Source organism: Cervus elaphus, chromosome 15, assembly GCF_910594005.1.
Source record: "Cervus elaphus chromosome 15, mCerEla1.1, whole genome shotgun sequence".
NCBI classification, from domain to species: Eukaryota; Metazoa; Chordata; class Mammalia; order Artiodactyla; family Cervidae; genus Cervus; species Cervus elaphus.
Genome location: NC_057829.1, coordinates 60765787 through 60791692, shown reverse-complemented (window position 1 = coordinate 60791692; position 25906 = coordinate 60765787). Strand labels below are relative to the sequence as shown.

General features: G+C 38.8%; 1 protein-coding gene across 6 annotated transcripts; it reads right to left on the bottom strand.

Annotated features, from left to right (window-relative positions):
* Positions 1-7789: 7789 nt before the first annotated feature.
* Positions 7790-25504, bottom strand: CCNJ (cyclin J). Of its 6 annotated transcripts, none has more exons than XM_043925980.1 (6): positions 25189-25504; positions 24427-24536; positions 19227-19437; positions 11739-12038; positions 11492-11618; positions 7790-10851 (listed from the first exon to the last, which is right to left on the bottom strand). In XM_043925980.1, exons 2-6 carry the CDS (start codon positions 24493-24495, stop codon positions 10440-10442), a joined length of 1119 nt encoding a protein of 372 aa, XP_043781915.1. In that variant the 5' UTR covers positions 24496-24536; positions 25189-25504; the 3' UTR covers positions 7790-10439. The 6 variants fall into 6 exon arrangements, with proteins under 6 accessions (XP_043781915.1, XP_043781916.1, XP_043781911.1 ...); XM_043925981.1 differs by having other exon boundaries at positions 11492-11615; positions 25189-25384; XM_043925976.1 differs by having other exon boundaries at positions 11492-11651; positions 25189-25382.
* Between the last annotated feature and the right edge of the window lie 402 nt (positions 25505-25906).

The following is a 25906-nucleotide window of genomic DNA, read 5'->3' as shown; positions in this document are numbered from 1 at the left end:
ATATATGTGTGTACAGGAAGGATGCCAAAAAGAGATCATTAATTATGCTATTTTGCTTTATATTTTTTGTTTTTAAAATTTTCCATGTTGATCAATAAGGAAAAAAAAGCTGTGAACATTAATAAACAAAAAGATACCTCAAGTGATCCTGTGAGCACTGGTGTAATGGTAGAATACTTCACACTTTGATATATCTTGGAGATTGTCCACATTAGTTTATATAGAAAAATAGTTTGTTCTTTTAAATACAGTTGTAATAGTAAAATGAAATCCTTTAATGGTGAATATTTAAGTTGTTTATAATCTTTCATTCTTATCAACCATAGTAAAACAAATGATTTGTGCCTAGCTCATTTCACATGTATATAACTCTACCTATAAAGTCCTAGAAGTGGAATTTCTGAGTTGGAATATTTTTGTGTTTGTAATTTTGATGCAGATTGCCAAGTTGCCCTTCATAGAATTTTATTCAATCAGACACTATCATAAGTCATGATAGTGAAGCTTACTCCCTTACCAACACTGTCATCAAACTTAATAAGGTTAAAGATCTTTCCTTCAGAGATATTTGTATTTCTTTTTCTGCTAACTGCCTCTTCATGTCTCTCCCCCTTTGCATGTTAAGAAAATTAGTCCTCGCCTAGAGATTAGTTGCAAATACTTGACCCATGTGATTCTTTGTCTTTTAACTATGGTGATTTGGGGGTTTCCCACGTGGCGCTAGTGGTAAAGAACCTGCCTGCCAACTCAGGATATGGAAGACTCAGGTTTGATCCCTGAGTCAGGAAGATCCTCTGCAGAAGGTCACAGTAACCCACTCCAGTATTCTTGCCTGGAGAATCCCCATGGACAGAGGAACCTGGTGGGCTATAGTCAATGGGGTCACAAGAGTTGGACAGGACTGCAGTGACTTAGCACATAGCACACACGGTGATTTTTGCCATGCAGAAAAAAATTTATATAGCTAAATTTTATTGCTTTTAGACTCCTTATACATATTTTTTGAGATGGGTATCAGTTTTTTTTTTTTCCAGGTGCTACCCATTGACCCAACTGAATTTACTGAATAATCCATGTTTTCCTCCACTGACTTCAGGTGCTCCATTTATCACATATTAAATTCAATATATATTTAGGTTTAGTTTTGGAATTTCTATTGTTCCATTGAATTATCTACCAACTCATTTGCCAGTACCATAGTGTTTTATTTATTGCAAGTTTATAATATGTTTTAATGTGCTTGAGGGCTTGTCTCCTTTCATTATCCTTTTTCAGAAATTCCCTGATTTTCTTACTTGTTCAGTTCATTAAAAAAAAAAAAAAAAGAAAGAAAGCCTGAGAGATTGTTAAATTTAACTTAAGGAGAATTGACATCTTTATGAAGCTGATTCTTCCTACCCAATTATATAGTATTCTTTGTTCAAGTATTCTTATGTGTCGCAAGTATTTTAAAGTTTTCTTCATATCAGTCTTGCACATTTCTTGTATTTATTGCTAGGCATTTACCTTCTTTTGGTGGCCATTGGAATTGAGTATATCTTTGATTAAATCTCACTGCTGGTTGTTTGTATACATGAAAGCTATTTTAATCATGTACCTAGACAGTGTACTGAATTCACTTATTCTCTGTTTCTCAATTGATGATCTTGGAGTTGCCAGGTGTTCAATCATATCTGCAAATAATGCTAATTTTACCTTCTCCATTCCAATTTTTAAACTATTTTCTTTAGTCTGGTTGCAACGCATGCATGCATATGTTTCTTTGTTTTTCATTTTTGTAATTCATTAATTTCTGCTTTTACTTCTTTCCTTCTGTTTTTGTTTGGTTTACTTGTTATATCTCGTACTTTTTCAGTTGGATGTTAATTTTCTTCTGAGCACTGTTTTAGCATTATTCTGGAGTTCCTGGTTTGTAGAATTTTCATGATAGCACTTTTGTACATACTCTGAAATTTTGGTTTAGATTTCTTATGTAATCCAAGAATTGTTTGAGATTTGGGGGAAGGTCCTATTATATACATTTTGTTCATTTCTCTTTCATGAGAAAAGTTCTGTTTTCTACCTTAACTCTACTTTTTGGAATTGATTGTTTTCTTTATAGATTAATTAATATAGTCAAATTTTATAGAAGTTCCTATTAGAGCTTAATATCATCAAAGAAATCTTAGATATAGTACACTATTGTACACACAAGAAACCAGTAATGCATCAGCTTCATCTAGCAAAGAAAAAAATGAATATTTGTGTAGTTTGGAAACCACGGATTTTAGTTGGGAGTGAGATTAGCTGCCAGATTAGCTGGCAGCCAGCAAAAAGACCAGTCAAGGTATTCTGACCTTAGGCACTTTGATGTGTCAAAAAGAACAGTTGCAGTTGTTTAAGACCTCTTCAGAAGACTGTGTTTTGCTGTTAACATGGGTGCCAGGCTCTGTCAGTGTCCTTTGTTATACTGTCCATCTTAGTTATGCCAGGTTTGTACCATTTCCCTTCTCAAAAGGCATTTTTTCTCAATATGTCAATGAAAAATTGAAAGTTGTTCAGTTGTGTCCAACTCTGCTACCAAAGGGACTGTAGCCCCCAGGCTCCTCTATCCATGGAATTCTCCAGGCAAGAATTACTGGAGTGGGTAGCCATTCCCTTCTCCAGGGGATCTTTCCAACCCAGAGATCGAACCCAAATCTCTTGTACTGCAGGCAGATTCTTTACTGTCCAAGCAACCAGAGAAGCCCATATGTCAATTAAGTCTACCACAATATGTTAAGATTTTCTATCTCTTGTTTTTTAAATTACTGATCTCTCATGGACCAAGATGAGTTAGTTTCCTCCTCTATTTTTCCTTATATCTGTTATAGATTTTACTTAATATTGTTGCTAGTTTATTTGATCCACAGAGTTCATAACTGTTCACCGTTATTTTGAATTACAGAATGCCCCATTCCACCCCATTTCCTGCTGATTTATGCCTAAATCCAGCCAACATCTATTATTAAGAAGTTGCTGGCTGTTTTTTTCTTTACTCATCCTTCTATCTTCAACCCTTGTGAATCATTTTGTTGTTATAGGTCTTTTACATGGCATAGATTTGAGTTTTGCTTTGTGATTCAGTCTGAAATTCTTTTTCTCTAAATAGTTGAGTTTAGCTCATTTACATTTATTAGTTCGATATATTCTTTGCAACCAAAGATGGAGAAGCTCTATACAGTCAGCAAAAACAAGATGGGGAGCTGACTGTGGCTCAGATCATGAACTCCTTATTGCCAAATTCAGACTGAAATTGAAGAAAGTAGGGAAAACCACTAGACCATTCAGGTATGACCTAAATCAAATCCCTTATGATTATACAGTGGAAGTGAGAAATAGATTTAAGGGACTAGATCTTATAGACAGAGTGCCTGATGAACTATGGACGGAAGTTCGTGACATTGTACAGGAGACAGGGTTCAAGACCATTGCCATGGAAAAGAAATGCAAAAAAGCAAAGTGGTTGTCTGAGGAGGCCTGACAAATAGCTGTGAAAAGAAGAGAAGTGAAAAGCAAAGGAGAAAAGGAAAGATATTCCCATTTGAACGCAGAGTTCCAAAGAATAGCTAGGAGAGATAAGAAAGCTTTCCTCAGTGATCAATGCAAAGAAATAGAGGAAAACAACAGAATGGGAAAGACTAGAGATCTCTTCAAGAAAATTAGAGATACCAAGGGAACATTTCATGCAAAGATGGGTTCAATAAAAGACATAAATGGTATGGACCTAACAGAAGCAGAAGATATTAAGAAGAGGTGGCAAGAATACACAGAACTATACAAAAAAGATCTCCACGACCCAAATAATCATGATGGTGTGATCACTCACCTAGAGCCACACATCTTGGAATGTGAAGTCAAGTGGGCCTTAGAAAGCATCACTACAAACAAAGCTAGTGGAGGTGATGGAATTCCAGTTGAGCTATTTCAAATCCTGAAAGATGATGCTGTGAAAGTGCTGCATTCAATATGTCAGCAAATTTGGAAAACTCAGCAGTGGCCACAGGACTGGAAAAGGTCAGTTTTCATTCCAATCCCAAAGAAAGGCAATGCCAAAGATTGCTCAAACTACTGCACAATTGCACTCATCTCACATGCTAGTAAAGTAATGCTCAAAATTCTCCAAGCCAGGCTTCAGCAATACATCAACTGTGAACTTCCAGATGTTCAGGCTGGATTTAGAAAAGGCAGAGGAACCAGAGATCAAATTGCCAACATCCACTGAATCATCGAAAAAGCAAGAGAGTTCCAGAAAAACATCTATTTCTGCTTTATTGACTACGCCAAAGCCTTTGACTGTGTGGATCACAATAAACTGTGGAAAATTCTGAAAGAGATGGGAATACCAGACCACCTGACCTGCCTCTTGAGAAACCTGTATGCAGGTCAAGAAGCAACAGTTAGAACTGGACATGGAACAACAGACTGGTTCCAAATAGGAAAAGGAGTAAGTCAAGGCTGTATATTGTCACCCTGCTTATTTAACTTATATGCAGAGTACATCATGAGAAACGCTGGGCTGGAAGAAGCACAAGCTGAACTCAAGATTGCCGGGAGGAATATCAATAACCTGATATACAGATGACACCACCCTTATGGCAGAAAGTGAAGAGGAACTAAAAAGCCTTTTGATGAAAGTGATAGAGGAGGATGAAAAAGTTGGCTTAAAGCTCAACATTCAGAAAACTTAAGATCATGGCATCTGGTCCCATCACTTCATGGGAAATAGATGGGGAAACAGTGGAAACAGTGTCAGACTTTATTTTTTTGGGCTCCAAAATCATTGCAGATGGTGACTGCAGCCATGAAATTAAAAGACGCTTACTCCTTGGAAGGCAAGTTATTACCAACCTAGATAGCATATTAAAAAGCAGAGACATTACTTTGCCAACAAAGGTCCGTCTAGTCAAGGCTATGTTTTTCCAGTAGTCATGTATGGATGTGAGAGTCGGACTGTGAAGAAAGCTGAGCACCGAAGAATTGATGCTTTTGAACTGTGGTGTTGGAGGACTCTTGAGAGTCCCTTGCACTGGAAGGAGATCTAATCAGTCCATCCTAAAGGAGATCAGTCCTGGGTGTTCATTGGAAGGACTGATGCTGAAGCTGAAACCAATACTTTGGCCACCTCATGAGAAGAGTTGACTCACTGGAAAAGACCCTGATGCTGGGAGGGATTGGGGGCAGGAGGAGAAGGGGATGACAGAGGATGAGATGGCTGGATGGCATCACTGACTTGATGGACGTGAGTTTGAGTAAACTCCAGGAGTTGGTGATGGACAGGGAGGCCTGGCATGCTACTATTCATGGGGTTGCAAAGAGTCAAACATGACTGAGCGACTGAACTGAACTGATGCCATAGTTATAATCTCCATACTTACACCTTTTAAAGTATTTTACTATAGACTCCTTGCTTTGTTTTTTTGTGTGTAGGTTTCTGTGAAGTTTGTATTTTTGTTCCCATGGTTATTTACATTTGTAATACCTTGACTTTATAATATCCTCCATTACCTATTTAGTCAAACTGCTTTTTTTTCTTTTGGCCATGCTGCATGGCTTGTGGGATCTTAGCTCCTTAACCAGGGATCAAACCCGGGCCACCTCTGTTGGAAGCATAGAGTCCTAAGCACTGGACTGCCAGCGAATTCTGAGCCAGCCTTTCAGCATCTGTAATTCTTTAAGTGATAACAGACTGATAAACTAGACTTCACTAAAATTAAAAACTTCTGCTCTGCAAAAAACAATGTCATGAGATTAATAAGAGAAGCCACAGGCTGGGAGAAAATATTTACAAAATACATCTAATAAAGGACTATTCCCCAAAATATACAGCAATGACTTAAAAATGGGCTAAAGACCTTAACAGATACTTCATCAAAGATTACACAGTTGTCAGACAAGCACATGAAATGATGTTCCACATCAATTGTCATCAGGGAAATGCAAATTAACCCCCACTTATTAGAATGACTAAAATTTGGAGCATTGACAACACCAAATGCAGCAAGGATGTGGAGCACAAGTCATTCATTGCTGGTGGGAACACAAAATGCTATAGCCACTTTGGAAGACAGTTTAGTAGTTTCTTACAAACTAGACATACTCTTATCCTAAGATTCAGCAGTTTCACTCCTTGGAGCTGAAAACTTATATCTATAGTAAAAACCTGCACATGGATGTATATAGCAGCTTTGTTCATAATTTCTGAACTTGGAAGAAACCACAATGTCCTTTTAAGTGAGTGGATAAATAACTGTGATCCACCCAGACAGTGGAATATTATTCAACACTAAAATGAACTATCAAGCCATGAAAAGACATGAAGGAAACTTGAATACATAATTACTAAGTGAAAGAAAAGGCCACAGACTGTATGATCCCAACTATGACATTCTAGAAATGCAAAGTATGGGAACAAGAAAAAAATCAGTGGTTACCTAGGGGTAAAGGGTGGGGATTGCATGAGGAAGAACCAGTGGGTGGAGCACAGACTTCCACTAGTGAGAATGCATGGTGGAATAGATGCCATTACACCTTTGTGACTGTATGCCATTGCACCTTTATAAATTTACAATGGTGATAGTAGAAAATGTGCACCACCAAGAGTAAACCAAAATGTTCATAATGGGTGATTATGTCTCAATGTAGGTTCATCACTTGTAACAAATATACCATTCTAGTGGGGATGTTGATAATGCGGGAGACTGTGCATGTGTAGGGGCAGGAAGAAATTCTCCATCTTCTCAATTTTGCTGTGAATGCAAAACTGCTCTTAAAAAGTCATAAAAATTTTTAATTAAAAAAGGGGTGGTGGGGTTAGGAATAGGGTAGAAGGTATCCTTCTCATAGGAAGCAGGAACCTGGTTTTGATGCTTTTAACTATTTTTTTTTCCCCATAAGATATTTTAAAAACCAAATTGAGTAATCCCTTAACCAAGATAATTTTAAACTGAGTTGTGGACGATAAACCATTCTAATTCTTCAAGTGGCAAGCAAAATGTAAGCTGCTTGAGGCTAGGGAGATAAGTCTCACTATGGGCTTAATAAGCTGAGTTTATTGATGAATATAAACTTTTATCACATGGGACTCAGAATCATCTCAATGTAAAGCTACCTGCCCCGGTTTGGAATGTTTGTTGCTTTTCTTAAATTCAGCCTTAAAGAACAATGTGTATGTGTATTAACAATGTGAAAACAACAACAAGCAACGTATGTTAACTGTTGCTAAACTGTGCCACTGTGCCAAAATAAATGACATTACATAGGACAAATTCAAGAAATACTTTTGAGGGATGTAAATTCTTAACCCTGCTAAAAATTTTACTCTTCAAAACAAATTTTACCTGTTAAATTGTAAGTTGAATTAAGTAGTAGTGATACTTAACCAAACAGACCATTCTCACTGTCAACCCTGAGCCTTCTCACACCTCTGGCCATTTTACACGTACCTACTTTTGAAATCAGACTTAAAATTTTCTGCAGCTTGCATTATTGTTTTGTAAATTATACACTGCAATTCTAACATACTAACAACTATTTTAAGTTCAAAAGGCCAGAAAGGTAATATCAAATACATTTCTGTGGGCTCTGGTCTCTGCCGTATGGAATACATAATGAACGGACAAATGTTTCCCACCACTATGGTGATATTCTCCATTGGGATAGCTTTTACTTCCTAAGTGTAATTACAATTCCAAGTCTGACTTACATGATGACATGATTTAATGAAGCTGCAAACATCCAAATTTATATTTAAAACAAAACACCAAAACCATTTTAACGAAAACTAGTTTTATTTTAAAATTAAGTGCATAGCACTCATCTAATTCCATTGGTGTGGACTTTAGCACCATACTTGCTATTTGCAATTAATGTCATAACAGATACATTTTGGTTTGCAGTCTATACTTGAGTGGTGTTTATTTAGTGGACTTTGGTAAAGCCCTTTATACATATCATTAATTTCTTCACAGTACACATTTAATGATGGTCCGGTAATCTCAAAAAACAAAAAACCTGCTTTAGACTAATCAATAAATTAAACAAAACAAAACCCACACAACTCCCCCCACCCACAGCCCCCCAAAGCTAGCAGTTGTGAGTTGTATTTATACTGAAACCTAATGTTTTAAAAATAGTACTGGTTTCTCCAACCACCCCATCCCACCCCACCCTGGGTATGCAGCAATAGTAACCAATTATTTATTTTACTCTCCCCCCCCACCCAAATTAATCCAGTGTTCTTTAGCTTTTTTAAATATAAACTGGGAAAGTGTTACAGGCTTTTTAAAAAGGCATATTCTTCTATAACAAGAATGACATTTAAACCAATCAGTAAAAGCATTTGACAAGACATTTAAATTACCATAGGCACCAGTTGTTGTTTCAAGTTGGGATCTCTATCCCAATATCTTACATTCATAGTATTATTGAGGTAGTTAAAATACTGAAAATTGGACTCCAGGTTGCTAGGTTCTGAATGTGGATGATATATTCTCTTTTGAACCCACTTTCCCCTAAATAATTCAAGTTCTCTTGAGGTAAGGACTACCAAAATCCAATAAGCAGCCTTCTGTAAAGAGAAAAGTGATGATATTTTCAGAAAACAATTTTCATGCTTGAAAAATCTGCCATGAGTGAGTGTTCTTACCTGAGTAGTTTTTCATTTTATCTACCAGACTAATAAATCCATATCATGCCCTATGTATTCTAATGATAAAAGTTACCTTTCATTTAAGGAAAGGATATTCTGTAAGAACTCACACTGACAGAAGCCACCCACCCACATTCATCTACTGGAGCCATCTGGATCAATCCATCGCTGTGATGAGTCCCTTCCCTTCCTAACAAAAGCCATTGGCTTGATTATTGAGACTCCTGCTGCATACCCATAACATCTTTATAATAAGAAGTTTGTCTTCAATGCATATTACGGCAGTCACATACCTGCCATGCAGTTTCCCTTCTATTCAAGTGCTATCTTTAAAAAAAAAAAACAGAAACAAAATGACACACTTTACTAATTTTTCTATCAGAAAGCTTCCCTCCACCAAATCTCTTCTCCCACAGATAAGAGCACTATGTATATAGTTTCAATTATTACAATGGTTTTTCTTTTATTTTTACTTTTTTCAGTTTATTTCCTCCAAACTCTTTACCCCCCAAATGCCCTTGCTGTAATGACCTATTGCTGTTTTCACTCATTACCAGTATAGTGAAATGTCCCAGGGCAGTTCCGGGGCCAATCCAATGAAAGTCACCTTTGCCTGCTTACACTTGACTAGCTGGATCCAAAGGCTGCTTATAAACCTGTCTTCCATGGAACAAAGTGCTGCTCTATAGCACAACCTGAGAACTACCCTGGCCACATCCCACCTCAAAGCAAACTATGGGACTTCATTCTAGTACTGACATCTTACAGTTACACCTTCCCCTGAAAAAACCTTGATAGAATAATACCAAATCTGAGTATAAATCATTGATTGCACTGAGAAATGCAAAACTTGTATGTGTATCACGAATGATAGGAACCACTTCATTCATTCTAAGCTACCATTATGTTCTCATTTGAAAACACACTCTAGCCGGAGTCTACTAACCTATGTTATTAAGGTAGTCATACTATAACATTCCCAAAGCATGTTGCATTACAGTTAAGTGTTTCCAAGTAGTACAAATTCCCTGAGTTAAATGTGTTTAATTCTAAAGACTTGAGGTTGATCACAGAGGAAAAACAACAAAAATATATGACCATGATTTTAAGAAATCTACTCCAATCTTAATTTTAGTACATAAATCCAGATACCTATACTATCTGTGATAGGGAGTTATTTAGAATATCTAAAAAAAATTTTTTTAACCACACTGACTGGTATGGCAAAGAAATTCATGAGTTGAAACTTAGTCAGAAATTCATTTGCAGATGCAGATCAAAAATATAAATCAACACTGGAGACTAAAAAAAAGGATCTCTTCAAAAATTAATACTGGAACTTTCCTTCATAAAAAGACTGTTTGGCAAGTCCACAGATAAACATTAATCTCTGACATATAAGCCAACATTAGGCCCAGAGCCCACCACAGGTCAAATCTTGAAACAGCAAATTTGGAGTCTGTCCAAATTTTCTGTTGGGTTGAATATTTTTGAAATATTTGGACCATCACTTGTGGCTTTATAATGTGTCATATAGAAATCTGTTTTAACAGGATTTGACATATACACTGTTAAAGTGTTTGCAGTGTTACCTTAGTCCTCCCAGATATTCACGGTGTGTTGGAGGGGATAGTCAGTCTTCCTGGTGCTGGTATCTGATGAGTTCTGATGAAATTTGGATCCTTTCCTTTTGAAGAGAAGTTTTACAACAAGCTTGCCCCAGAGCTTCAAGTCACAAACAGTCTGGGTCAGGTCTTACCTTCACATAAAATCACCTTTCAAAGCATTGAGTAATGCAAGGGTAATGTTCATTTATCTGATAACTCCGGTTATAAGAAACATTCAGACAGGGTTTAACTTCTACCGGTATTGCCAGTGACATCCCAACACCAGTCGGCACATGCCCAAGGCCCTGAACACTAGTTTGGAAGCCAGCAGGACATGTTGGTAGTGTATAAGATGAGGTGTGTGTAGTAGATACAATCTGCTGACAGCTTGGTTGTTCCGATACAGGATGGCGATACTGCAGTGAGGTCTGATGAGTCTGATGGAGATACTGAGGTTGCTGAAAGTGAACTGCCCGAGAGGGCTGGGAGGCTGTCTGGAACACACTTAGTTGTGCTGGCTGAGGTCCTGCCTGTCCTCTCTGTTTGTTTGCTTCTTTCACATCATTATCATGAGCGCTGCAACACAGACATAAAGGAAACTTAACAATGTTACTTGAGAAAAATCTGCAAGAAAGTCACACATCACCCCCAACTCCGTAACAGCTGGCTCCTTAGACTGCCCCACTGCCCAGGTAGCAGTCACTGCAACCATAATTTCAACAAGAAAACTCACTCTTAGCCTTCTGAAAGCTCCTTCCCTTGGTATAACCCTTGAGGACTGGCTGACTGGCTGCTAGTAGCTTTGAGGGCTCTTTTCAGCTTGGGAGCTATGTTCACAATGAGCACTTAAACATGACTGCCACTTTGAATTGTGAGGCCACCAGGATATCACCAAAGATGTGGAAATGGGGACTGGAGCAAGATTTACCTGGATGATCTCACAGTTGTGGACTCACACAAGAGCAGCTCCTTTCCTTATCAGGTACCCAGAATCATACTAGCAATGACAGCCTCTACCTGGATAACAGCCAAAAGAAACTCCCCTTCCACTCAGTACTCCACTGAGTACTGCTCACCAGGGTCTTGTTTATGTCATCAGGAAGCTGTCAGAGCAAGTATTCTAAAAGCTCTTGGCCTTTGAGAACTTGTTTCCAAGGCTCATTTTACATGAAGAATGTTAATAAGAAATTACAAACAAAAGAACAAAGAGGCTTACATCAATAGCCGTTCAATGCACTGCACTAAGAAATCCCAGGAGTAAGCAGTACGACGATGCAGTCTTGTAGGCCACGTTGGAGAAAGACGAAGTATAATCCTTGAAGAAGCCACACATGCTGCAGCTACTAAAGAAGGTGCATAATTTAGAAAGGCATAATCTGTGGAGACATCAAAAATGAACCTAAGCAACAAAATACACAAGTCACAAGCTCACAAGTCACTTACTGGCATCTACAACAACTCACCTTGCAAAGATACTTCCAGGAAGTAATCTGCATACTTGGCCATGTAAAGTCTAGTTTTTTCCAAGCACATCATTGGCCAGCCATCATGAAGATCTGTTTCATGTACTGCTTCGGAGAGATAATACTCAATGAAATGGGCAGCTGTTGGAAGGCAGAGGTTCCACTGAAAGGTTTCTAATAATAATAGTTCCATATGTAGCAAATTTTGTTTTGTTAACACTAAATTCATATTAGTCATACAACCCAGGCTGTTGAGCTGCTCCAGCTTAGGCACACTATCTTCTTTTTCTTCAAATTTACCTTATATGCAAAAGGAAATAAAAGCAAGAGAAAGAAAATGTTAGGCCGAATGATCAAAGTTAAGTCTAGTACCTTAAATGGGATCTGCTATCTTAGTGCAAAAATTTAGATCCAAAGACATTTTCCCCCTACTCTGGGTAGATACAACTGTGCCAGAACTCTATGGTTCTCAAATCTTCATGTTTTCTCTCCCAGTGCCAACGCTCCACACTCTTTAACCCTGCATCCCCCCCAAAAATAAAAAGGAATGTGTAAACATTTTGATCTATGGCCTATTGTGTAATGAAAACAGTCCTATGTGCCACTGAAAAAATAACTTTCATCTCAACAGCTGAATCTTTTCAGGAAATTTCTTTATGAGGGCAGGTGATAGTTGGTAAAAAAAACATAAAAAACAAAAAACTATTTTAGGACAAAGTTTAAAGTATTTAATATCATAAAATTATCTGAAATAAAAATAGCTAAGCTTCAAGAGTTTCATCTCAGCATATTTTCAGCAAAATCTCAGAGAGATATAAATAGATTAAAGGAAAAAAAAAAAAAACAGGTGACCATCTAACACAAACATTCTCATTCTACTAACCCCCCTATTCCTCCTCTTCTGAATTAAACCAAAAATCTAGCCAAGTCTGTTATTTAAAAAAGGGGAGGATACTTTATACCACTTTTATATCCCCTTACTCAAGGCAGAATAGGCATAAATATTGAACTTGGTTATCTGAAGGCATTAACTTCTTTTCATGAAACTCACCCACATGTACAGCTGAGTAATAAAATGCCCCCTCTAGCCCTGAATAATTTTTCTACTAAAAAATTATTTTTTCTTGCACTCTAATTTCCCTCAAATATTTTACTAGATATAAATCATTCATTTTAGGTATCTCTAAAAGTCATGGCTGGAGAAAGTTCAGAAAGTGCAAGTATCAAGTACTATTATGATTCTTCAAATGCAGCAATAGAACCAAAAGAATTATCTTCAAGTTTCTTTGGGTCTTTGTTCTATGACTGTCCAAAGAAAAAAGGAAATTAAAACTAAAGTCTTCCACCTCCTAACCTTATGTTCCTTTTTATATTAAGGTATAAAATTGTCATATTATACTGCAATTATTATAATTTCTCACAATAGTTTTTATACTTGTTCATAATTATAGTTATTAGAATGTTACATATTACTATATAAAATTTTTGTTTTACTATTTTGGTATCTATTTCAATATATTTGGTTACTTTGGAAATCTTACAATTTTACTTTATCCATTTAAAAACATTTTGGGGGGAAGAACAGAAAGACTGCCAAACCAGAAGAAATCAAACCAGTTTCCCTGTGATGTTTCTCTTTCAGAACCATACATTGAAGTTCTGACAACAAATGGTAGTGGCGAGAACCACTCAGCCCAGATGCTCAGTATACTGGAGTCAGAGAGGTCCGTTCAAGTTGGCCAGCCTTAGGGGCTGGGAAAAAACACTGCTAACTACCCTGGTCTTTCGTTAGGGAGGGGGAACTAGAGTAGAAGGTTTGTCTCCTATGCCAGGAACTCTAAGCTCATGACTTTAAGAGTCTAGGTGCAAAGAGTTTAAAATTTCACTCCCACTCCAGAAATTTTGAACTTTGTTAGATTTAAACCACTCTTAATATTGCTGCAAGTAAGAGTTAATCCAAAAAACTTACATAATTCAGACTTTTCAATAATCTAGATAATGCTTCCCAGTTTAAATCACATAAAGATGAATTTCACAAGTTTTGCCAATGGCATTTATTAGCAGAGCTAAAAGCACTAAAGTGGTCTTAATGACAGTCATCCAGTATGATCACTGCATAAATATAGGAGAGGAACCCACTGTTCTCTGTATAACAGAGTGGAATTCTTCAGAAGGAGAATGACTTAGGAATTTAGTTCAATCTCTCTGGATGAATCATTAAGGCTTTCAAAGTACTCTATTTGTGTAGCAGCAGCAATACTGGCATTGAACTTCAAAGGAATACTGTAAAAGTTAATGAGTTTAAAGCTCCTTTGAAGAAATTAATATACCACAATTTACTGTTTAATTCAAGGATCAAGAAAATGTTTCATATTATCTCCTTGAACCTTTCAACACAGAAAACAAAATTGTATATGACCAATTTCACAGCTCAAGAAACCAAGTTAGCAAGGTTGGCCAATTCATTTAAGGTCAATTAAGTTGAGTCAAACCAAAAATGGAAGATTTATGCTTGAATTCCCAAATCTGCTTCCAGACCAAAGCTAAATGGGGACTCCTAGAATAGACAGGCTTCTATACTATTAAGGATCCACGGGTTTTCTATATTTATAAAGTACTTGGCTATTACAAGTATGAAGGTCTTTGCATCTTGATTTGCAAAGTTAAAAATAACCTGCATACTGCATAAATAACCATACTTGATATTTAAATTGAGATTTAATTTTGGGGGGAAACTTTTCATTATATATAGTAATATACTCAGATACATGGATGTTAAAGGATTTCAGAATGTGTGACAATGTCGTGAGTACTTACATTCATATACAGTTTTTATCGTGCTGAATGCTATGTGCATGACTATTTTAAATCTACTTATCCGTAATACCACATACAGATCACAAAGATCAGTTTCTTCAATTGAAAGGAAATACCAGAAGCCATGTGATTATATTGATAAAGGTCCCAAACAGGAAATAAGGGCACAGGAAATTCACATCTGCTTCCCAGAAAATAAAGAATCAGGGGCCCCAGAAACAAAAGATCAGGTTGTCTTTCCTTTATAGGAAATGCTCAGATCTGCCATGGAAACTAGCACATATTCAAAGTCAGGAGGGAATGGCAGGTATGTGGTAGTAGGGCATAGATCAGATAGATATCACTGTGATCTCTGCCAACCCACATTTTGTCTTTTATTACTAAGGAGAAAAAAGTCACCCTTAATATTTACTAGGAATTCTCACAAATTTATAAGACTACCAGTCTAATAAGAAAAAAATGGATAAGGAACCAGAAGATAGAATTCATAGAGGGGAAAAAAAAAAGGTTCTATTCTCACTAAAAATTGATATATAAATAGAATCATCTATGACATACAGTTTTCCACCTATCAAATAGTAAAAAGCCTTGTCAACCCAGTACTGGTTAGCAAGAAGAAACAAGCACTTGTCACAAATTCTTGCTATTAAAAGCCTATAATCTCACTTTTGACTTCATCTTGACTTTAAGATCTTTTCTTAGTTACACAAAACCTTGAACAGGCTTCCTGGTGGCTCAGTCAGTAAAGAAACTGCCTGCAATGCAGGAGACCTGGGTTTGATCCCTGCGTTGGAAGATCCCTGAGAGAAGGGCATGGCAACACACTCCAGTATTCTTTCCTGGAGAACCCCCAGGGACAGAGAAGCCTGGCAGGCTGCAGTCCACGGGGTCACAAAGAGCCGGACATGACTGAGCGACCAAGCACACACAATACCTTGAGCAGATTATCAAAAGTCTCATGTTTAAGACCACTCCTGTGCCCTCTACAAGTTCAATACTGATCACAGAAGCCAAGGGAGCCAGGGTATTATATGTCAAGAAGTTAAGAGTTTGAGAATTTCCCAGGATAAATCAGTCTTGTCTGGAGTGAGTCAAAATCTCTGGGGCTAGGGAGCCAGACTAAAGATTATAGAACACTTATGGAGGAATTAATTATTACAATGCTAACCTTTATGTTTCAATTTCCTATGTGTTTTTAAACATACTAGCCCACTTGATCCTTACAACAAGTTTGTAAGGTTAAGTGTCTTTATTTTCATTTTATAAGAAGTAACCTAAGACTCAAGGGTTGTTGAAATTCATATTGCTGACAAGAGATTCAGTTCTATATCCATACAGATTTCCCATAATCCCTGCTGCAAAACTACTACATGCCACTCTCCAGTTTGTAGGTGCTTTCTTCCTGCCTCTAATAGTGAACATCCAAGCAGCTGGATACGCATTAGTACCTGAAACTTACAAGCTGTGCTCCACTTTTAACCAAACTACCAAAGCCTTCCAACCTCTTTAATAACTAAAATACAGCTGTCGCTGAGTCCTGTCAGCTGTAAGTTGTTCTTCACTTTTATACAACAGGCTGCCCATCCCAAAGAAGGGAGCACCTGGGGGAGGGGGACATTCAGAGTTTAATCATTCTGAGACAAGAGAAGCATCATTTGAATCGTTTATGATAACTAACTGGAGACTTGACTCTGGAATTCAAATATAAGAAGATAGAGTGTAAGAATGTAAGAAACAGTAGAAAGAACTCCACAAATTTAAAACATACATCAGATATTAAAAATAGACTACTGGTTTATAAGCATCCTAAGCATTTCTGTTGGAGTAAAGTTAGACTTCACTAACCGGAAGGAGAAGAGATTTCAGTGGGCTACCAAGGGCCAGCCTCTGACTCCTGACCCCATTGAAGAGCTGACAGCTTGAACTCCGTTTGACCAGTGCCCACCTGGGAGGAGCTGAGACCCTAAGGGGCACCTATCTCACACTTTCCCACTCTCCAGTGGAAGAAGAACAATGTAAAAGCAGTTCTCTCTCAGAGACAATAGGGTGGGGTCAATAAAACAAAGGGAGGAGGTGTCTGACTCTTTTAGTAATAGGTAGTAAACAATTCTCATCTGACCTCAGTAAACACAAATCCTAGAGCCTAGTTCCTAGAAAATGAGCCAAAAGTAACTATATACTACCACAGATTAAATCAAATAATCTTCAATAAAATAAACTGATCACGACCTTAAACTGACAGTTACAGAAAATTTAGAAAGAAGAACTGAAAATGCCATTCCAATCAACCTAAGATACTGCATAAATAGAAGATCCTTTCCCCAAATTGTGGAAACTGCTGAAACCTGGCACCAAGCTCTGCATGGTGGCCAGAGTTCTTATTAGATTATTCAGCTAGAGACCTTGGTGAACTCTGATGGTAATAGGTAGTTTATAAACATATAGTTTATAATCCCCAAATCATTTTGTAAGTTACTAGTAAATTTTAGTCACAAATATAAGTCAGTCTATGAACTGACTATCCATCATTCATAATTTCACAGTCCATAGGCACAGACCAGGTAGGGCTTGGTAGTGATTGAAGGACAGTGATGGCCACATCAGGCAAAAAGTTTTTCATTACTGATTCCAAGATTTTAAAATAACCTAACTTGCATGTTTGATTTCCTGTGTCTCTCTACTATAACCAATCCTATAATAAACTAATATTGTACAGGATATCAGAAAGCCATTCTGTGTGGACTCTCACACATTTTTGATATGCCAAGTATGGGTATTTCCAACCCTCTGCAAACTACTAAATCATCATAGTGATGAAACACAGAACTGTACATATGATTGCTTATGAGGATAAAACCTTAATTAAAGGTCAAATTAAAGGTTAATTAAAAATGTACAAACATTACTTCTGGCTTCCTGGATGGTGGCGATAGGAGCAGGTGATACATCTAGATCTTGGAGGCAACAGATTAAAGGAGAAAGATAGATACTCAGGAAGTATACCATTCTGGTAAGAATTTGACTCAAGTTACATGGGGACAGAGTTGAAAGAAAAGTCTAGTGAGATGGCTGGGTCCAGATGAACGGTTCTGAATGTTACATTAAGGAGTTTCTACGTTAACCCACAGGCAGTGGAAAGTCATCACTGGGCTGTGTTTATATATATTCAACCTGATCCACAAAAGATTTGAAATAGTTTACAAAAAGACATTCCAGGAGATAAAATAGGCAGCTGAAGTCATCAGAGGAAAAATAAGGACAGGAAAGGAAAAGCAGAAAAGACTAGTATCATAAATGATACCACACAGGCCTGCATTTGGTTTTAGGGTTATTTGCAGTCAAATGCAAAGGTGTTTTAGAAAGAATTCTGGTGGTAGGGTAGGGAAGGAATGTTTCTTAGATAGCAGTCACTGCTGCTGCTGCTAAGTCGCTTCAGTCGTGTCCTACTCTGTGCGACCCCATCGACGGCAGCCCACCAGGCTCCCCCGTCCCTGGGATTCTCCAGGCAAGAACATTGGAGTGGGTTGCCATTTCCTTCTCCAATGCATGAAAGGAAAAGTGAAAATGAAGTCGCTCAGTTGTGTCTGACTCTTAGCGACCACATGGACTGCAGCCCACCAGGCTCCTCCGTCCATGGGATTTTCCAGGCGAGAGTACTGGAGTGGGGTGCCAGTGATAGCAGTCACATTGGATCCTAAATCCTCAAGTAGGGGTTAGAGGTGAAGGCAGTCAGTATTTCTACATGTCACTTTAAGTGCGACTTAAATTTCCATCGTAATGACATGAATAATTAAAAACAAAAAACACTACATAATGGATTCAACTTCAAAAACAAATACCATCTTTTCACAATACTAAGAGAAGAAAAATTTCACTTTCAATGCCTTTACTCACCCTCTTTCTCTTCAGTCAAGACACTAACAAACAATGAAATATGTCACAGGAAGATGTTAAGAGGCACCAAAAGGCCCATTAACAGATTCTACCTTTCAACTTACTATGCAGTTTTGCCTACTTTAAAAGCAAGTGTTTTCACATGTGTAGCCATTGCATGTGAACCTTCAGTTCATTAATTCAAATCACCACTTAGTCAGTAGAAGGTATTCTAACAACACAAGAGTATGATACCTATCAGAGTTTTTCAACCTAAGCTCCACTGACATTTGGGGCTAGAAAATTCTTTGTTCTGTGGGCTGTCCTGTGCATTGCAGATGTTTAGCTTTCTCCCCGGTTGTCATGACAACCAAAACTATCTCCGCATATTGCCAGATATCCGCCAGTGGGACACAACTGCTCCTGGTTGAGAATCACTGCTTTAAGGCAATGGTTCCTAACTGGGAAGATACATGAGAATCACCTTTGAAATTTTTAAGACATTAAAAAATATCCAGGTCCCATGATGTAGATTCTCAGTCAGTAGATTTGCAATGACCTAGACATCTGTATCAGAATCTTCAGGATGTGGGGCTCAGGTACACATGTTTTTGAAAGATTTCAGAGCCACTTTTTAATATGTCTGGTTAAGAACTACTATGCCAAAAGGCACTTTCAACATAAATTTTCCAATACTAGTAAATTGGAATGAAAGGAATTTGGCGGTACTTCACTGAGTTCTACGTAAATTTATTTAATTATAAACTTTCCAGTCATGTAGATCGTACTCATACTTACTTGCTAGAAGCAGACAGGAAAGTGCAACTAAATGCAGCTGCTGGATAGAGATGTCATAACGATCCATAAACAGGTCCAGCAAATAGACGGCAAGATGTCGGGCAGAAGGGCAGAGAGTGAAACGATTGCTCACAATGGCAATCAAGTCAGCAAAATATCTTCTGAGACTTAGTTGAGGGGATTGGCCTTTGTAGGAAGGCAACTTCAGCTCCTAAATCAAGAAGAACATTTAGTCTAATATGGGCTGTAGAAGAATTATCCCCCCAATGCAAAGATGACACTTTCCCCTCAATATACTAGTGTTACCATAGCCTAAAACACTTTTCTTGAGTAAAACACAAAAATGAAAAAGCTGAGTAGAAGGATAATGAATGGTATTTAAAATTTAGAACTAAACTTTTCTCCTTATTCTTAATCACATCTGACATTACCAGTTATAGGTATTTCTTACATTATGGAATAGATGTATTTTAGCAAGATTTTTAATAATGGAATCCTGTTTTCCCTACCACGTGTTTTCAGAAAAGCATCATTACCAAAATACTAACCAAACCATACATACACACCCCCTAAAGATGCTCAAAGCTTTTAGTTAGAATCTAATGGATAAATGGACATGCTTCTAGTATAATGCATACTGTGTTATACTTGTAGGGATGTCGAAGATCCACTAGTATCTTCTAATATGGTTTCTCATTTTTTAAAAATAAGAAAATTCCTATACTATTAGAGAATTTCCAGAAAGATGGAAGGGTTCTAAATTCATTTTATGAGCTCAGCACAATGCCACAGTAAACCCAACAGGTATTACAATGGAAGGAAGTAACATGGATATGATCCTAAAAGCCCAGGCAAAAAAAAAGTAAGACTTCATCCAAAAAAAAAACTTTTATGCATCAAAGGACACTTTCGTCAGAGTGAAAAAGCAACCCACAGAATGGGAGAAAATATTTGCAAATCATATATCTGGTAGTGTTAATATCCGATCATAAAGAACTCTTATACACACAACTCAACAAAATCCAAAACACCTCGAGTGAAAAATGAGCAAAGGCAAATGACTAAACACTTCTCCAAAGAAGATATACAAATGGCCAATAAGCACCTATAATGATGCTCAAAATCACTAATGATCAGGAAAATGCAAATCAAAACCATTATGAGATACCATTTCATACCAATTAGGATTGCTACTGTAAAAAAAATCCCCCCAAAAGAAAATGGAGAAAACAGAAACTAACAAGTATTGACAAAGATGTAGAGTAATTGGAACCCTTGTGTAGTGGTAGGAATATAAAGTTGTGTAGCCGCTGTGAACAACAGTATTGCAATTTCCCCAAAAAATTAATGTAGAATTACCATGATCCATCAATTTCACCTTTAGATATATATCCAAAAGAAGTTAAAGTGGGGACTCAAAGAGATATTTGTACAACCATGTTCAGAGCAGCATTATCCACAAGAGCCAAAAAGTGGAAACAAACAACTCCAGTGTTCATCAACAGATGAACTAATAAACAAAATGTAGTATATACATACAATGGAATACTATTCAGTCTTAAAAAGAAATGAAATTCTGATATATGCTGCAACATGGATGATTAAATCATCTGGAGATGATTTAAAATATACAAGAGGATGTGTGTAGGATATATGCGATATATGCAAACACTACTCCACTTTACATAAGGGACTTGAGCATCCTCAGATTTCAGTATTTACAGGGATCCTGGAACCAATTCCCATGGATACTGAGGGATGACTATATAGTTTTTTCAATTATCATTTTTTTATATTTCATTAATTTTCGCTTATGTTATCAAGAGTGGATCCAGAAACTCGTGTATTACTGGTCAGGTTGACAACTCATATAACCTTCTGAAGGGCAATTAGATAATATACATTTTTGAAAATGCAGACTGCAGATACCCTTTAACTTAGCAACACCAGGTCTAGGAATTTATCCTACATATAAGGAGGGCCTTTACAGCACTGTTTTTAGTAGCAAAATGGTGGAATAAAAAAGCTTAATGTCAAAAACCTGGATGGATCTCCAGAGAATTATTCTGAGTGGGTAAAATGAAACCCCCAAAATCATGTAGTACATAATTCCACTTATGTAACATTCCTGAAATGACAAAGTTATAAAAATAAAGGACAGATGAGTAGTTGCCAGAGGTTAAGGGAGAATGACGATGGGAGGAAACAGGCTGTGCCTATAAAAGGATAAGATGAAACATCCTTGTGGTGATAAATGTACAGAAAATGTTATAGATCTTGACTGTATCAATGTCAATACTATCCTAGTTGTGATAATTGGACCACAGTTTTGCCAGATGCGTAGGGGAACACAGCTGGAAGACACTGGTGGACTTTGTTAACTTGGCTAAAAGAAGACAAAACAAAAGCAAGAACTCTTAGGGCCACCACTAGGAGATTTTTAAAAGTGTATCCAATACATTCTCTTTATATTATTGCAAATGGTAAAGGACATGGGCTTATCATATGGCTGTCAGATTTAGTTCTTTGTCCATGTAGTGCAGTTATACACATGAGAAAATGACCTACGCTTCTTTCAGCTTATGAGTTTTTTCTAATATCTAGTCCTGATTCCCTAGAATTGAACACTCTTATTCCTGTCTGCTTCTCAGGGTCCCATAGGACCAAAGCACAGAAGGATCTAAATATGTCATCTCCATCTCCAATCGCAGGTCCTTGTTAGCTCACCACCCCAAGTGCCATCCTGTTCCCAGAATGGGTTAACTGTCCAGCCAGGATGAAAATCAAAGCATAGAAGGAATACTCACAACTCTGCGGGATATTTTCTTGATGTTTCTCACAAAGTTAGCATCGTTTCTATCTGTCATAAAGGCTCCTAAAAATACTTCCCCAAGCATCCTAAGACACTAGTATACATAGCAAAACAATGAGAAGAGAAGACACAGGCTATTAGAGGACAGCTGCTTTGTTGAGGAAAAAGTGATTGTATTTAATGGAAAAAGTACAGCTGCCATTTGGGGTTGAAGAGGATTTTCATTTGCTGTAATTTTTACTCTTCCCTAGTAGATTCAATGCTGGTCACACCAATTATTCCTCCACAAACCCTGGGTCTAAACAGAACACGTTCCACTGTGCCTAAATAGCAACTGTACAACCGAAGACCTAAATTCAAATGAAATTAGACTACTTAAAGGCAAGGATCATGTCTATCTCATTCACTATGACCATTTTAATGCTTGACAGCACCTTGTACACTGTAGGCATGCAAATATGTTGAATAAATAAGCATATGACTACCCAAATAAATCACCTAATTAACAGCCTGAAACTGACATGTATTCTCTGTGAGAAAAGTTCATTTTAACTTTCCTTGACTTTAGTGTACTACAAACAGTGGTCTCTCCAGTTCCACAGGTTCAAGTTTTACTGATTCTTTATAAAGTGTGGCCATTGTGTCAAATAACAAGAATGTGGCTTACACAATGCTTAAAGATAAAATAAAGACAACCTACAGTTGCAGGCGGCAGGTGGCCCAACACAACTTTCAGTGGCATTCTTTCAGGCCCTGTTCTAGCTCATCCTCGGATAGTTTGTACATAAGTTTAGTACAGGTTGTGTCTTATTCCTTGCATCCTCCTCAGAGTCCAAAAAACAAAACCATTCAATAAATGTGCTGGAAAAAAATGCACTTCCAACTTCAGCTAATAAAATTAATTCAGATAATCACTCAGGACTAAAATTACACAAAAAATATAAGAATCAAAAACCATGGAAATCACCATGAAAAATCTTAAGTTTCATGTCACTAAAAAACATATGTATCATTAAACATTAGATATTAATTTCACCAGATACCAGAGGAATAAAGAACTGACACTTAGAAAATATGACCATTTAAAACTGAAAGATAATATCTAAAGAAAAAACAACAACAACAAAAAAATCAAAAGTATTTGAACAATTTTCAAGGTGGAAAACCTGCAACTCTCTTAACATTCCAGAGAACCATTCCATACTTGAGACTTTTCTATGGTACAATTAGGGAGCTGAGGTGTATTTAGTGAGTCTAAGAGACTGAATGTCAGAACTAACAACCAGCATTTAGAAATCTCAAACTTTAGAAAAGGGTACAATTGTAATAGTTTAAGTCAGAATTAGGTTTTCTAATCTATTTAACCTGTTTTTCTTTAAAAAAAAAAAAAAAAAAATCAAGATACAAGTTCATTATCATCCCAGGACCTCTCAACTCCAACAGTCAGCAGCCTTTTTAGTAAAGAGTCAGCTGTTTTGCTTCTTTCCAATTTTCTATACATAATAATGGTTCTTTCTATCCACAGTGAAACTAAGTCAAGTTAGAGTTAATTTTGGATCTGGACTCTCTTCTGATTATAAAAGACTCAGAGGTGACATGTTAAACAGATGTGACAGCTACAATAAACAAATTTTGCATTGTGCCAGAAAGGTGTATTTTTCCCTGAATATCTTTTAAATACACTAGATCTACTCCTCCTGTTTGATATTAGCTGAAAGAGCAGCAAACTCCTATCTTAAGGTCTTCTGAACAGCCCCCAAGTGTTGGGGTTTCAAGGTAAGAAAATAACAAAATTATCACTTTCTTAGTGCTTACTATCTGCCAATCACTGTTCTGAGCACATCTGAAGTATTACCTCATTTTAATCTTCACGAATTCGTTTCACAGAGCACGTTCTATTATTAATCATTTTACAGATAAGGAAATTAGGAATCAGAAAATTAAGTAACTTGTCCAAAGTTTCACAGCAAGTTAGTGGAAAGGCTGGGGGATTTATTTTTGTACAAATGTGACATAACAGACAGCTGCATAGAACAGCAGCTATAGAAGAAAGAAGGTTGCTCTGCCCAATAAAAAGCCAGCACACACATCTTTTAAAATACAATATCAAATCCATGTTCCACCTGAGAACAAGAACATCTGATTGTCCCTTCACATCTTCCTCTCTCAACTACCACGCCCCACCCACCGCCTCATTCAAGTTTCAGGTTCTTCTGATACACCCCAGGGAAGAAGCCAAGGTTAATTAACCTCGAGCAAATAAGCAAACTCGCCTTTTCTGATTTGGAAACTAGTGGTTAAAGACCCTGACCGGGCTTTCCAGGGAGCCGAGATTCATACTAACTGGCACTGAGGCACCGAACTGAAAGGTCAGGGTATAGCGGTTACCTTGTACCGAAGAGCTTGATGGATGTCGGCAGCCAGCTGTCCCCGCCACCACTGCGCCTCCAGCTCCATGGGACCCAGCGGCGTGCCTGGCCAGACGAGGCAACTTCAGTCTGCAAGACACACCCCAGACGCGGTCACTGCCAGCTCCCTCCATGCGCACCTCAGCGCCCCCCGCCCGAGGGGTGTGACCTCAGGCCACCCAGGGTGACTGTTCATCTTCACCTGACTCGTCCGAAAACCAGTACCGACCAAACCAACTCTCTGACGCCTCACGGAAGGCCCAAGCTACCCGGTCAGGAGGAGCCAGCTTGTTTGATGAACTGCCGGACCGGGTGCCAGGCAAGAGGGGACCAAATGGGGCCCGAGTTCCCTAGGCGTGAACCCGGGCGCGTACTCGGAAAAGCTAGACCGGAGGCCCGGCTTCGGGACTCCCCGCACCGCGGGTTCGAATTCTCCGGCCCCGAGAAGCTCAGACTTGACAGCACTCACAGACCCCGTGAGGTAAAAACCTCCCGCCGAGAAGCCCGAAGACAAACGCCAGCCCGGCTCCGGGTGCCCGCTGCAGATGATCGGGCGCGCGCTCCTCCTCCGTAGCCTCCCCGCGCCCCGGCCGGGCCCAGCGCGCACCCAGCCTCCGCCTCCTCATCCGGAGGAGCGCACGGGATCGCGCGGCCCCAGAAAGGCGAACAAAGGCCGGGCCGGGGGGCTCTAGTGCCCCGCCACCAACCCAGGCCTGCCGGTTCCCACGACGGCCTCCCTTACCCGGAACCGCGGCCCTCACAGGCCGAGCCCCGCCGACATGCGGGGGACGCTGGCCCCGCTCATGCTGCGGACAGTCGGCAGCAAAGCGCCGGCCTCAGCTCCGACCCAGCGCCAGGGCGCTCGCGCCGCCCATTGTTAAAGGACCGGCAGGCGGCTCAGCGTACAAAGCCAGCGCGGGGGCACATGCGGCCCCGCCGCTGCCAATCTCGTCTCGCGATACAGCCGGGTCACCCGGAGTCGTCCAATCGGCGGCCGGGCCGGGCCCAGGTGCAGCGCCCGGCAGTGACTTGGGGGCCCTAGCCGGACCGGGCAGCATCTCCGGCGGATCCCGCGGTTCGCTTTACCGGAGAGCACCAACACCACCTACCGCGGAGCCGGCCTGCGCTGCGGGCAAAGGTCGGAAGAGCGCGCCGGAGAAATTATAATGCGGATCATCCATCCGTTGGCCAATCCGCTCATGCTTCTCACCTGCTGAGAACCTCCGCTTGCTCCCCAGGCGGAGGAGGAGTTCTGATGCCTCAGTTTGGCGTTTAAAACCCTTTCGGCAAGGATTGATTCGGCCTCATCTCACATTACAACAGACCCATATCTCTGAGGGGGCTGCTCAGTAGGTTTATCAGTCCCTCCATCTGTGCTTTACCCGTTTCCGAAACCCCTAAAATGCTTTCTCTGCGAAATTCTGCCTCTTAAATTCCACATCAAAACTTATTCCTTCTAG